This window comes from Cricetulus griseus, chromosome X (genome assembly GCF_003668045.3).
Source record: "Cricetulus griseus strain 17A/GY chromosome X, alternate assembly CriGri-PICRH-1.0, whole genome shotgun sequence".
NCBI classification, from domain to species: domain Eukaryota; kingdom Metazoa; phylum Chordata; class Mammalia; order Rodentia; family Cricetidae; genus Cricetulus; species Cricetulus griseus.
This window is the reverse complement of record NC_048604.1, coordinates 15449108-15464531: the sequence shown is the minus strand read 5'-3', so window position 1 is coordinate 15464531 and position 15424 is coordinate 15449108. Positions and strand designations below refer to the sequence as shown.

At 41.4% G+C, this 15424-nt stretch overlaps 1 protein-coding gene across 1 annotated transcript in view; it reads left to right on the top strand.

Moving 5' to 3' along the window:
• The window catches only part of Adgrg4 (adhesion G protein-coupled receptor G4), an 86260-nt gene extending 79186 nt beyond the window's left edge, over positions 1–7074 (top strand). The window contains exons 20-22 of the mRNA XM_027433398.2: positions 2377–2472; positions 3431–3598; positions 6796–7074. Coding sequence (XP_027289199.1) covers positions 2377–2472; positions 3431–3598; positions 6796–6986 — 455 coding nt within the window. The 3' untranslated portion in view covers positions 6987–7074. The remainder of the gene's footprint in view (positions 1–2376; positions 2473–3430; positions 3599–6795) is intronic.
• The last annotated feature ends 8350 nt before the right edge of the window (positions 7075–15424 follow it).

The following is a 15424-nucleotide window of genomic DNA, read 5'->3' as shown; positions in this document are numbered from 1 at the left end:
CCATGAAGCAGAACATTTAGCATTAGATCTTCTCTGATTCATACCCTAGTCTTCTTCCTTAGATGAGTGCAATGGTTAAGACCTTCAGCCCTTAGTCAGACAGCCCCTGCTCAGTGCTCATGTTGCCAGCTCAAGGTGAGCTCTGTGACCTAGGCAAAGTTTATTAAGCATCATGGTGTCTAAGATCTCTCACCTACAAATAAGAGGGTAACGACATGATGCCTGCCACAGTGTCATTGCTTAGTAAACACTAGCTGTTGCTTTGTTAATAGATGACTATTCTGGAGCTTCCTCCCATCACTTCTAGTTCCGACCTGGCAATCATACAGAATAAACATAATTTGTCTACTTTATGACAGTCCTCTCAGATCTGTGACTAATGCTATCACTTCTCCTCATCCTGTTTTGCTTCTCCCAAGTATTTCCTTATCTAGATACAGCATCCCAGCCTTATCTCATGGACATCACCTTTCTAGTTGGCCCTACTTTTGAGTACTTCTGTTTGTTGGCATCCTTTCAAAACAAAGTCCTTCCTCTGAACTTAACTGGTGGGAGGTATTGTCAAACTAGGATAAATTTTGTAGTTCATCGCTGGTCTCAATCCAAGTTTCTTGACTTTGTGCTAGACCTCAGAAAACAGAGCTAGAATCACAACTACTTTGGAGGATGAGGCATGAGAATTTAAGTTCAAGGCCCTTCCTAGGCTACAGAGCAAGAAATCTAAGGCCACCCTTGGGACTTAGTGAGACCTTGCTTCAAAATAAAAAGGTTTTTTAAAAAAGGGCTGGAGATATAGTTCAATGGTAGAGCACTTTTCAAGAATGTATAAAGACCTATGTTTAATCCCCAGTACTAAGCAAAAAAAATTACTTCCACTAAGGAAGTAGCTGATACAAACTTTGAGTAATTTACCCGTTTGATTTGTGCCCAGTTTGCAATGAGTGCTAAGAATAATTTACCTGCAGGACAATCTGCCAATGCAAAGAAGTAAGTTGAACCCTTTATAGAGAACAAAGATTTCCAAATAGCACTTAAGCCAAAAATTATATTTTGAGGTCCAAACAAGTATATTGTTATATTGATGAGGCTATAGATGGCAATGAGAATTTGTGTCAAATGCCTAGAAGTTCAAGTCAACAACTGTCTATTGAACTGTGCTCACAGTGCTGGGGTCAAAGGGAGAGGTGATATGAAGATGTAAAGGAGACTGAAGCTAGACCTTCAAACACTTGACAGCTGGAAGACCAGATGGGTAATATGCAGAGAATTATGTGGCTAAGTAGGGCAATACTATGAGAGGCAAAGTATTATGACAGCTCAGAAGTGTGAAGGGTGCTTTTCAGGTTAAGTTATCTGCAAGGGCTTTGTGAATAATGATTTTAGGCATGGACCATAAATAAAAGTCAGAGTATTGACAAGAATTACTCCTGCCAATTCTTCTCCTATCTTGAGGAAATCCGGTTAATCCTCCAGGGAATTTTCAGTCAGGATCATAAGTCCTACTTTCATTCCCCCAGGAGCTATTTTACAAGGTGGAGATAGAATATGTCTCACATTACCAATTGATAGCTCCAGCACTTCCCTCTCACTTGCTGAACAAAGCCAGAATTGGGCATGCTTTGCACATGCTTCAGTTATGCCAAAGATGTGCATCAGATACTTGTGGTTGTGTAACAACCTACCCCTAAAATTCAGCAGCTTAACACTACATACATTTCTAATCTCACACAATGTCCGAGGGCCAGGAATCCATGCATGACTAATCTATATACTTTTGGCTCAAAGACCATCACAAATTTGGAGTCAAGATGTCTTCTGGTCTTGTAGTCATCAAAGACTTGTCCAGGGATGGAATGTCTGCTTCCTAGTAGACTCAGTCACTTAGCTGGAACTCACTATGTATGCATCTGTACAGGAATACCAAGATGTTGTCAAGACAAAATGCTTAATTTCTTGAAGAGGGAGTGGATACAGGGGGGATGTCTTTTATAGCTTAATGAAGTGACACGCCATGACTTCTGCCATATGTCATTGGTATGTGAGAGCGTGCTGCATGTCAAGGATGTGAATTTCAGTATGTGAAGATGAGTATTGTTGAGTGCCATCTGTGAGTATCCTAGTAGCCCTATGTCTCATGTCCTAGGATAGATGGCAGCCTATGGAGGAAACAGTAGTGGGTGTGAAGTCTTTGTGCCATTGCTACTGACTTTGTGCCATTGATGCCTTTGGGGAGGTCATAAAGATATTAGAAAGACATAGTGTTCCTGAGGTTCATTGGAAGCAACATTGATGGTGGCAAGAACAGGCCTGAGTCAGGGGACTGGTGCTAACTGGTGAAAGAAAGGTGAAAAGACTGATCTCATTCTCTTGGCGTAGGCTTCCTCATTTTTGTGTTTTACTGTGTGATGAAGGAGAGTGTGCGGGAGCAATGGCATATGCACCTCCATTGCAGATGGTTACAGCTGGATAACTGTTCAGGTAAGATGGCAACTGGGGTAATATTTTAAATTGTACATATTTTATAGAACTCATCATCTTCATTTGTCTCCTAATGAATTCATATGACGAGACAACCAAAATAGAGGCTGCTTCCATGTCATGAAAATGATTTGTGCTTTTGTGCTAAGATGAAGGCAGTCAAGGGAGGACCGAGAACTGAGTCGTATTCGAACCTACTAGAGCTTTTGTTTAGGCCCAGATTTCTTGGATTGCTCCTCATCTATGTCGTCTCACCTGTGATTCACTTAGAAGAATGTTGACTGCGTGCTTAATATGTTCCAGGCACTGTCATAGGGCCTTCTGACCAGTAGCCAACAGTAGGTTGAATGGATGTGAGAGGCAAGGACTGGTGACAGGTGGAATGAACATGTCAGCATTTCTAAGATGCCTCACAAGTGAGCTGCCTGAGTGGCTCTTGTGATGGGGCCGTCTGCCAAGCGGGAGATGTAGTGGCCACTAATGTTGCCTCTCCACATTGGCATTTCCCCCGAGGACATCTCCAGTGTTCTATCATCAAACGATCTCCTCTTCAGTTTGGGCAGCTTGTCTCCATCTCCATTCAAAGCCAAGTCTGCTTCCTTTAGGGAGGCAACATTTGTGTTCTAAGAGTCTACAAGTAGTACCTAGAGATCTGCTCCACTGGGTGTACCAGTGACCTGCAAGGCCTTATGCTCTGGGGAAAGCAGGCGTCCTTGGCAAGTGCATTGGCTTCTCATGTATCACACAGCACAGGACAAATTTGCTTCTCACAACTTCCTAGAAAAGCCAATTCCCAGAATGAACAAAAGTTGAGCATTGGAATTAATATTTTTGGACTTCACACTTTAATGGTATTATTTAAGGCCATATAATTTTGATACCACAGTCTCACTCATTTTAAGTATAGAATTTGATAAATTCTACATTTAACTCTTTTCTTGTGTCATTTCAGATGGGAACAACAGATTTGGGATAAATGTTAGGTATAAACAGAAGAAACTGAAGAAAACCCATGAGTCCAAATTATTGACACCATCACTCAAGTCAACAACAACCAATTCCACTTTCAAATCTATAGGATCTGTGCCCAGCACTCCTTCAGAAGTAAACTTCCCCAATGGTAAAGCACAAGGCACTGTTGTTTGCATTTGTGTTCCAGAGATACTCAATAACATGAGACTATATGTTAAGTTTTGGATAACACCTTTTCTTCAAAAGAAGTACATAATTTATATATAACATAATACTATATTATATAATATGATATGTGATATGATATATAATATGATTAATATAATATGATATGATACCTATGATATATCCAAGTAAGCACTAAATCTAATATACATCTATCTATCTATCTATCTATCTATCTATCTATCTATCTATCTATAGATCTATGTGCTTTTCTACAGACATGTGGAGCTCATTCTCTCTATATATATTCTATTTCTATAGAATATATTTCTACATTCTGTAGATATATTTGAACTCATTCTTAGCTGAAAAAGTATGTATAGACTGACAGGTTGTTAGACTAATGGGGAAGAGAGGAGACAGAAAGCTTAAAAACTTCAAAGGCTCTTTTTTTAATGATTTATTTATTTTATGTGCATTGGTGGGTTTTTTGCCTTACATATATGTCTGCGTGAGGGTGTTGAATTCCCTGTAACTGGATTTACAGACAATTGTGAGCTGCCGCGTGGGTGCTGGGAATTGAACCTGGATCCTTAAGAAGAGCAGCCAGTGCTCTTAACTGCTGAACCATCTCTCTACCCCCTCAAAGGCTCTTAAAAAATAATTGTCATGGACTATTGAAACCAGAAAGAACCCTAGACATAGTCTAGATCAAATTTCTCATATTTTACATAGAAGGAACCAATCATGGTAAAGAAAAATACCTATGGACAGTCACTAAGACCATTGGTGGCAGAACTCAGGTCTTATAGCTCTCATAGCTACTGCCTCCTACCATTAATACTTCTCGAGTTACTACCGAAGGAATCTGTACTTCTATGTGGAGACAGATATTGACCCAAGGATGGATATTAGGAGGAAAAATTGCAGGAAAGGGATGGGTCTACAAGCTAAAAATAGAAAGTCTTCCTGAAATAAAAAAATAATAAAAGGAAAGTAAAGAGGATCAAGAACTTTTGAAAGCTTCAAGTTAAAACTGGATGTAGTAGCACACCCCTATAATTCCAGCCCTTGGAAGGATAACAGGAAGGTTTCCCAGATCTGAGACCAGTCTGGGATGTGTAACGAGGCCCTACTTAAAAAAAAAACCCAAAACAAAACAAACAACAACACAAAAAGCAAGATCCTTAAGTTGATGCTGAAATGACTACATTCTGTTCTGCTTGAACCACGATGCAAAAGCTTGTGTTTGTTTTTCTTAAAAACCAAACTAAGCCTCAGCTTCATGCACACACAGATTAGCTTTGATAGCCTGACTGTGATCAGCCTGTTGCTTTCACAGTGCTAATTAATGGTGGGACTCAGGGCTCCCTCTCTCCCTTCTAGATTTTATTACACTGACTCCAAAAACTCATTCTATTTTCCATGCCTATAACTGATTTGGAAACTGCATGGTGTGTTAAAAAGGCTTTGGCTCAAGATCAGGTTGTGTTCTTAATTTTGCAACCTGCTTAGAGATGTATTCTTTCTGTCCTTAATATGTATAACGCTATGAGCTAGCTGTAAGTCTGGGTGACCAGACAAGACTGGTTGAATAACACTACACAGTCTTAGTCTCCATTCTTTTTTTAATTCTTTAATTACTATTCATATTTACATATCCATCCCCCATCCCCCTCACCCTCCCATGTTCCCCACCAATCCCCCCAACTCCTCTCCAGGGATAGTGAGGCCCCCCACTGGGGACCTTCAAAGTCTGTCATATCATTTGGGGGAGGGCCTAGGCCCTCCTTGCTGTATCTGGGCTGCAATAGTATCCCTCCATAGGGAATGGGCTCCCAAAGTCCATTGTGCTCTAAGGATAAAGACTGGCTCCACTGTTAGAGGTCCCATAGACTGTATAGGTCTTCTAGCTGGCACCCACATTCAGAGGGCTTGTTTTGGTCCAATGCTGTTTCCCCAGCTGTATGCCAAGGGTCTTCATGCTATCTATCAGTAAGTTGGTCAGGTCCACTGTTTCTGCAGGTTTCTCCAGCCCCATCTGGGCTCCTTTGTTCATCCCTCCTCCCTCTCCACAACTGAATTTCAGTAGTATGGTTCAGTGCTTAGCTGTGGGTGTCTGTTTCTGCTTCAATCAGCAACAAGATGAAGGCTCTCCTTCCTCTCCCTCCCCCGGGCTCCCACTATGGTCAGGGGTTCTTGTCCCATCCCCTTCTTTGAGGGATTATGCAATCTTCTGTTGGGGTCTTCCTTGTTTCCTAGTTCCCCTGGCAGTGTGGATTGTAGACTAGTGATCCTTTGCTCTGTGTCTAATGGGAAAGTTAGTGGTATCCATTAAACAGTGTTTCCCTAGCCAGTGGCACCCATCACACTCTGGCCAGCTAACTTCTGATCTTTATTGCTCTTCTTGGAGGTTTTGGATTGCCATTATAAAGAATGCCTGAGTTGTGGAATCTCCTTAGTAACTAATAGTTGGGGCTGATTGGGAAATGTTAGTTTTGCAAAAGGATATCCATCCTTACTGTCCCAGGTATATCTTAATTCATTAACAATATGTATCCAAAATGTACATTTATTTTCCTTTGGAGGAAACAGTATCAAATACATGTCAGACAATCTCAACACTCTTGTACAAAGCAATAGTCTTGGAGAAGCAAGAGGCCTAAGGCCTGTTTCAATGTGCTCATAGATTATGACTGTAACTCTGCCAGCAAAGCAGGAAAACAGCCACAGGTTCTAAAACTCAAATCTAGATCCTGCCATCAAACTTGTGACAAGCACAATTTCATCCACTAAGCACAATGGAAAACCATGCCTTCTGCCCTACCAGGTACTTTCAAATGTGAGAAACTTTCAGAACAGTTCTGTCAGATCTATAGGGAATGCACCTGTTCATGGACTCCTCCAAGCTTTGCTGAAGAATAGCCTCCTCTAGGTTTAAGAACAAAGTCAGTCATACTAACTTTAATTCACAAGTAGGAAGTGCATAGGTACCTGTGGCCTAGCCAGTGCTGTCAGAATTAGTTCAACTCCCCCCTATTATGTTAGCAGTATATTTCTCACAACCTTCTCTTCTTTCCTACTTATTCATGGCATCATTCTATGATAGTTTCATATGTGTCTTGTGCAAAATCCTTCATGTACCTGCCTTAAATGTTCTTTGTTTTCATTTTCATGCAGGTGACTTTGATGTTGGTCCCTATACTTTCTCTTCCTTGGGTTGTGAAGCTGCACCTACTTTTATAAGAAGAGCATTGCCTACAGAAATCAAAACAAATTGCATTCAGAAACAAAGATCATTTTCAATAAATGTTACCAGGGATGCTCACCTTACTCCCAGCCCTGGATTGGGAGAAATGTTCAATTTGTGAAGCAAATGTGCCCCTATCTTGTATTCTAATATTGTTTTGGGAGAGGCAGAATGAAATTGTGTTTAGTAAATACTGACCTTGGAATAATTCTCTTCTTCACTGTTGTTTTATTCAAAAAAATCTTCTTGTTAAATACTTTGTGCTACATGGAAAGAAGACAATGAAGAAAAGACAGTCATTTTAAGATATATTTATTTATTTTATGAGTATGAGTTTGTGCCTATGTGAATGGATGTGTGTCACATGCATATAGGAGCCTTTAGAGATCAAAAGATGACTTCCAATCCATTGACATTGGAATTACAGGTGGGTGGAAGCTGTGCTGTGGGTGGCTGATACTGAATCTGGGTCCTTTGCAAGAGCAGTAAATGCTGCTCTTTAACTGCTGAGCCACCTTCTCTCCAGACCCAATGTTTTCTTTTTCATTTTTAAAGAGGAGATTGAAGCACATGTATAGCACATTAATGGAGAATTGTCCATAACATTGGGGATTTTGTTTCAAAAATGTTGTGTGTATGGCCTAAAACAAACAAAGAAACAAATAAGGCCAAACTCTTTATTGCTCTGTCCTGAAAGGCAAAAAATTCCAGGTGACCAAAGTGCCAGGATCCCTAGCTGGCTGGATACCCACAGAAGAAATAGGTAAGAAAGCCACGAGGTCAGAACTTCTGAAAAAATAGCCCTGCCTTGTTTGCCTGCCATAAAAACCCTAAAATTTCCAGCATCAAGTCTTTCTTTTGATTGAAACCCCTTATTTAAACATGTTCTGTGGAAGGGTGAATCATCTATTCACACATGCAGGGATTCCATGGTGGAGACTATTTCTCAGCCAAGACAGTCCCCCAGGGGGTAGCAAGCAGGGTCCTAATGAACATAACAGAACAGGAACTAGCTGAAGCTGTTGGCTCTCCAAGAGAAACAGGAGGAATGTATGTGGGAAGAGAAGGAGGTTGGAGGGATTGGGAGGAGGGAAGGGGGTAAAACTATATTAAGGATGTAAAAACAAACAAAAAAACAACAAAAGAATTGAAGGGTAGGTCAGAACAAGCAGTGTGGAAGTACCTGGGACAAAGGATGTCTATCTGAAGATGACAAAATGACCAAAGAATGTGAAGTCCTATGGATTTGTGTTCTATGGTTAAGCAGCATGAGAGATATTTTCTATTTGTTTCAGATGGGTTGCGTGCGTGCGTGCGTGCGTGCGTGCGTGCGTGCGTGTGTGTGTGTGTGTGTGCGCGCGTGTGCGTGTGTGTGTGTGTGTGTGTGTGTGTGTGTGTGTGTGTCGGGGGGCATGTATGTCTATAAGGACTAATTGCCAAAGTGTCTTTGAAATCGATAGCATTAAATTACTGCCACCCAAAACTAGAATTAATGACAAGATTTGGTTGCAAATCAGAAGTCTAAAACACTACTACCAGCACCATCAACAAAATAACCTATGCATTCTGCCAAAGGTTTGATTTGGGGGATCTTTTGGCTGTAAAATGTCCGAAGTTGTATTTATCATCAACAAGTAATAAGATCCTGATTGTTCTGTTGCCACTGAGATGATGAGTTCACAGCTTGACTCTAATGCCCTGACTAATGTACTGTGACAAACAGGAACATTATTTGATGTAAGAGTTCATGATTCCTGTTATGACTCTTCTTGTTAATTAGTAAAATAATAAATAAATAAATAAATAAATAAATAAATAAATAAATAAACTTTCTGCAAATTAGATAACAATTTAAAATCACAGGGACAATACAGATAAATGTCTATATATTATGTGTTGATTTGTCTTTCCTGGGCCACAGAATAGTTGATACTTTTTTTATGAAGATGACCCAAGAAATTCTGGAAAGGAAGCTCCAGAATATTTATACAGCTTGCAAGCAACAATCACCACTCAACTATTCCCTTCACATGGAGGCAAAGTTATACACATGAAACTTATTCTACACTCTCCAGCAGATGTTTGACTAGAGATTGGGCACACGCAAGTACAGCAACAGAGAATGACTAATGCATGGGCGTGGTGGAAGACAAGGGGTTCATGGGAAGAAAATGATGCAGGCTCTAGTTGGGTGGGGATTAGAGGGTGAACAGCTTGAGGAAGGCAAGAGTCCATTTCTAATACAACAGACAAATACTCATTCAGCCTTGGCCACAAACTTATGAAGCCTGTTAGAGCTGCAAGGCATGTGTTCTGGCTTCCCATGCCTGTAGGCATGCTGGCAAAAACTGAGTGGTACAAACACCAAGGCTCAAGAGGTTTTTGACTATGACTGTAGTCTTTGCAGTTTTTTTTTTCAGAAATCAAAAAGGTGACTGTGAGCATCTGTGAAGGCTCATCTATCTACCTTAAATCTAGGGGTATGGGAAGGTAGGAAAGAATGAAAGGGCCAAGGAAGGTAATGGTTCTATTTGTTGTCAACAGCTCATGCCTATGATCAATTGGTGTCTTCTCGGCCATTACTTTTAAGCATTTGGGGGACACAAAGAGTCTAGAACAATAGAGAAAGGTCCAGGTTATACCTCGATTGGTTTGATAAAATAAGTGAAGTAGCATAAGCTCACATTCAGAATGTCCAGCACTTCATTGATACTCTATATTTTCATGTGTACATCGGTGTGTGCATGAATGAACAGAGTGAAATTGTGAATGAAGAAGAAGGAGGAGAAACAGTGCCCTCACTACTTCAGAAATCTATATTTTCCAAGAGGGAACGCTACTGGAATTTTTTCCCAAAGACTCAAGGGTTGAGAATCCGTGACAGTCACTGAAATACAAACAGATGGCACGTCAGCGTTCCTTAGCTGTTATATTTAAATGAGTGGGCACAGGGTGAGAACGATAATTGCTTTCACCAATTCCTGCCAGATTTGGTAATGGATATATTCTTTTACCTCCCTTTAGCTGGAATTGTGGGAAATCTTTATTAGTATTATTTTATAAAAAGTACTTCATTGATTATTTGGGAATTTCACATCACATGCATTTCTCAGTCCTTCCATGTCCAGCCACCCGCCCTAGTGACATCCCCCCCAAAAGCAAAAATTAAAATTAAAAAAAAAATCACAAAACAAGTCCAGTCCGTGTTATCTATGTACTCAATGGAGCATGGTCAAACACAGTGGCTTGCCCCTTAAATAGAACCGAGTTGTTCCCCTCCCACACTGAATTATGGGAAATCTTGTCATTTCAATATATCCTTAGAAATTTTCATTACAAAGCTGGAGGTCATATAAGTAATCATTTATCTATTCTTAACCAAAATCATAAACTAAGATATTTTATACAGAGGCAATTTCTGCTTAAATCAACAAATGAGTGAGCAATTTAAATTCCCAGATGAACTTTGACATTTGAAAAACAATCTATAATTAAGTAGGATAGTTAGGTCAGCTGTAAAATTAAACACTTACTCTAATCTCACAATCTTTATAGATTTCTCTGTGAGTCAATTTGCAAAAAATAATTATTGTATATGAATTAATACATATGAAAACTCTTCATCGTTTGCTAGATTTGATCAAAGATAATTGATCAAGATGGCTTTAAAAGTCCTTTTAGCTTGAGTGTGTGGGCGGGGGAAGCAGATAGGTTTCTTCCTGATAATAAGTCCTGAACCTCCCTTTTGTATAGAGCCTTTGGAATCAAGAATTATTTCTTAGCATCATTAAAATGTAAGTCTTCTCCCCGTCTCTAGAAGCTGTTTTAGCTGTTTGTCTTTGCAGTGCTGGGATGGAACCTAGGGCTCTGTGCATGCTAGGCAAGTGCTCTAGGACAGACTTGTATTTCTAGCCCTTGTTTTTATCTTCCCTGCATATGTGGGTGGTGTTTATGCATGTATTTATGTGTTCACATGTGTGTAGGTTCATGTGTTGATGTTTGAGTGATTTCCTTGATTGTGTCCTATTTTATTTATTGATGCAGAATCTCTAGCTTAACTTGCCAATTCTGGCTAGGTATGGCCAGCCAGTTGGCCCCATGTATCCTCTGTCCTACCTTCCTGTGGGTTTCAGGGCTCTGCATTATGGCCTACAAACTAGTACAGCAAGCCCTTTATTCACAGAGCCTTCTTCCCCAGTACAATCTTGTTTTTTACAGTACAATCTTTTTCTTTAAAGAACAGTCTAACCTTGAAACTATGCTGGCCTGAAACTCTTGATCCTCTTGCCTCAGTCTCCTAGGTCCTGAAATTGAAGGTATGAGTCACCATACCCTGACGGGAATGTCTTTTTAAAGACAGGGGCCATCCCTTTGAAATGAATCATCAAGAAATCTAGTGCTTCCATCTCTCTGGTCTTTGTGGGACACAATGAGCCCAACTTTAAGTGCATTTTTTTTTTTTTTGCCAACGCAGATCTCCAAATCAAATGGATGATACCTTCTTCCTCAGCTTCCTCCAGTGAGTTTTCTCTCTTCATTTCAGCACTTAAAACTCCTTCAGTTGTTTGGACAGAGTTGCAGTCAAGATTTCTCCTCTACAACAATAATGCTGATACCCATTTTGTAATAGTCCTATATGAAGTCTTCTTGCCTATTTAAAGATAAGAATGCATAAGTATATGAAGAACAATATGGAATTTTCCAAATTGAAAAAGTGCTTAAGGTGAGTGAGCACATACTTCACATTACTATGTAAATGTCACAAAGGCACCCTCCCTATCCACATGTTCTTTCTATACTGTCATGCTGCCAGGACAATACTTCTGACAGAGCTCTGGGGTTGCCAGCAACAAAAAAAAACAGTTGTCTTTGAACTGACCATGTTGCCCACTCCAGTTAATAAGGCAAAGGGACCTTGTGAAAACATTTTGGCAACTAAATTCATTTGTGGAAAGGTTACACATTAAGGCACAATATAAGATACAGGTGTGTGTCTTTCAGCCATTTTAGAATCCTCTATTGAGAATTGACTATTTAGTACTGTACCCCACTTTTTAAGTGGATTGTTTGGTGTTTGGAAAACTAGCTTCTTGAGTTCTTTGTATATTTTGGAGAGCAACCCTCTGTCAGATGTGGGGTTGGTGAATATCTTTTCCCAGTCCGTGGGTTGCCGTTTTGTCTTGCTGAATGTAGCCATCAGGGAAATGCAAATCAAATCAACTCTGAGATACCATCTTACTCCTGTCAGAATGGCTAAAATCTAAAACACCAATGACAGTTTATGCTGGAGAGGATGTGGAGAAAGGGGAACACTCCTCCACTGCTGGTGGGAGTGCCAACTTGTACAGCCACTTTGGAAATCAGTATGGTGACTCCTCAGGAAAATGGTAATGAGTCTACCACAAGATCCAGCAATTCCACTTTTAGGCATATAGCCAAAAGAAGCACATTCATACAACAAGGACATCTGTTCAGCGATGTTCATAGCAGCATTATTTGTAATAGCCAGAACCTGGAAGCATCCTAGATGCCCTTCAACTGAAGAATGGATAGAGAAAATGTGGTACATTTACACAATGGAGTACTACTCAGCAGAAAAAAAAAACAATAGAATCTTGAAATTCTCAGGCAAATGGATGGAACTAGAAGAAACCATTCTGAGAGAGGTAACCCAATCACAAAAAGACAAACAGGGTATTACTCACTCATATATGGATCTTAGACATATAGCAAAAGATTACCAACCCACAATCCACACTGCCAGAGAAGCTAGGTAACAAGGAGGACTCTAAGAGAGACATACATTGTCCCCCGGAGAAGGGGAAAGGGACAAGATCTCCTGAGCAAACTGGGAGCATTGGGGGAGGGGAGAGGGAGCTAGCAGAATGAGAAGGGAAGAAGATGAGGGGTGAGGAGGACATGAGGGATCAGAAAGGTTGAGTCAGGGGAAGAATAGAAGAAAACAAGATAAGAGATACCATAATAGAGGGAGACATTTTAGGTTTAAAGAGAAATCAGGCACTAGGGAAATGTCTGGAGATCTACAAAGATGACACCAACTAACAATCTAAGCTCTTGGTCCCCAGACTGATAGCTAGGATAACAGCATGGGACTGATCCAGACCCCATGAACGTGGGTGACAGTGAGGAGACCTAGGAAATCGATGGGGCCTCTGGTAGTAGATCAGTACTTATCCCTAGCATAGGTGTGGACTTTGGGAGCCCATTCTATATAGAGGAATACTCCCTGAGCCAAGACACACGGGGGTGGGCCTAGGCCCTATCCCAAAGGATATGACAGACTTTGAAGACCCCTTATGGAAGGCCTCACCCTCCTTGGGGAGTAGAAAGGATATGTGATAGGTAGGGTGTTAGTTGGGGGGGGGTAGTGGAGGAGGGGAGGGAGAGGGAACTGGGATTGACATGCAAAACAATCTTGTTTCTAATTCAAATAAAAATGGAAAAGTATGATACAGGTTATAAAGCAATAAGCTTTATAGCTTCCTGGGGACAGTTTCCTGGCAAGGGAACTTCTCATGAGAACATCACTCTTTGGAAGTATAAATGGTGATCTCTTGTGTTACCACATACTAGTATAGACTCAGTTCTAGGGGACTGTTTCTGATCAGCTTGAACTGTGCTATAGTGAACACTGAGTGGAAAATGTGGTACCCAAACATTTAGGGGGCCTTTTGTTTTTGAAAATGGTGGGAAAGAAGTTTCTATTTATCATCTTTCCAAGAATACACACAGTGGAGAAGGCATTCTACAAGAAAGTGGATGTATTGTTGGGAATGAAGGAGAGGATTTAAAAAACTATGTAGCCTTACACACAATGTAGGTCTCAGTGGTGTCCAGTTTAGTAACACACTTTTTAAAGGAGGGTAACAGTGCTTGGAAGAGGAAGTTTCTTTCCCTACCCCCTCGAGGTCTCACTTGCCTTGTGTAAGCCAGAGTTGAAGCAGGAAGTGTTGAGCAGGCTCAAGAGTTCAAGGTAAGTGTGTCAGAATGCTAGAGAAGAGTGCCTGGTCGAAGATGTAATCTCAGCACAGTGTGCTGGCTCACATCCGTGACCCTAGCTAGTACTTGGGAGGCAGATACAGGGGCTTGCACAAGTTTGTGGCCAGCCTGATCTACATGGCAAGTTGCAAATGTGCCAGAATTACATAAGGAGACTCTATGTTAACACATGAAACATATAGAAGGAAGGAGAGCCAGAGAGGGTTTCTCCAGAGATTTGCGGCAGCAGCATATGAAAACAGGCTTACTTGTTTGTCTTTGCCACTGCCTTGCCCCAGCTCTCTGGGCAAGTTCACACCTAAGGAAACTTCTTAAATCTCTTTTCCTGGTAGCACCCAAAGCTGTCTTCTAAGAATCTTCCTAAATGGTTCAGCTTTCTCTGTAGATGTCTCCATCATGCTCTTGACCTCCCTTGCTCATATGGTCTGTCCTCCCTCTCTTTGCCGGGATTCCTGGAGCTCGGCCTGGTTCTTGGTTGTGGATCTCCGTGTCTGGTTCCATCAATTACTGGATGAAAGTTCTATGATAATAGGTGGAGTATTCATCATCAATCTGATTACAGGGGTAGGCCAATTCAGGCATCTTCTCTACTGTCGCTAGGAGTCTTAGCTTGGGTCCTTCTTGTAAATTCTTGGGAGTTACCCTAGCACCGGGTTTCTCTGTAAGCCCACAGTAGCTCTCTCTATTAACATATCTCTTTCATTGCTCTTCCACTGCATCCCTCCTCACCTAGGCCATCTCGTTCCCTCCCGTCCTCAACCCCCCTCTCCTCTCCCTTACCACTCTGCTGCCCCCAGTTTTGCCCTGTAGATATCATCCAATTTCTCTTCCCAGGGTGATCCATGCTTGTGGAAACTCATGAACTCTAGACCTACAACTGTGGAGACTCCAGGGGACTGAACTAGGCCCTCCATATGTGGGAGACAGTTGTGAAGCTTGGACTATCACAGGGCCCCCTGGCAGTAAGACCATGATACTAACCTGGTACATGAGCTAGGTTGTTGTATCCCATTCCTTATGGTGGGATGTCATGCTGTCTTAACTCATGGGAGAGGGGCTGTCCCTGCCCCAACCTAATGAGCCAGACTATGTTGATGCCTCATGGAGTCCTTACCCTTGAGGAGGAGTGGGCTGGGGTAGGCTAGGGGGAAGGTAAGGGTGTAGGAGGAGGCACGGGGGTAGGAGAAGGTGTAGGGGTTGGAAGGGGGGGTAAGAGGGAGAACTGTGGTTGGAATATAAAATGAAATGAAAACATGGAAGAAAAAAAAGAATGTTCCTAAATGCCAGACAACACATATTGATCCCTTTAGAGGTCTTCAGTTTGGGTTAGCAAAGGCTGTTGTCAGAGATGGAAAGCTGGGAGGAGACCTGGTTATCTTTTCTATCCCTCTGTGCTAACAGCATAGTACTCCCAAGGCAAGAGTCATAGAAAAGTGGGAGGCATTGGCACTCAGGGTCCCAAATTAGACAAGACCGGTTTGTTATACATTAAAACAGACTCAGGCCAATGCATGGTGGTGCCGGCCCATAATCTAAGAA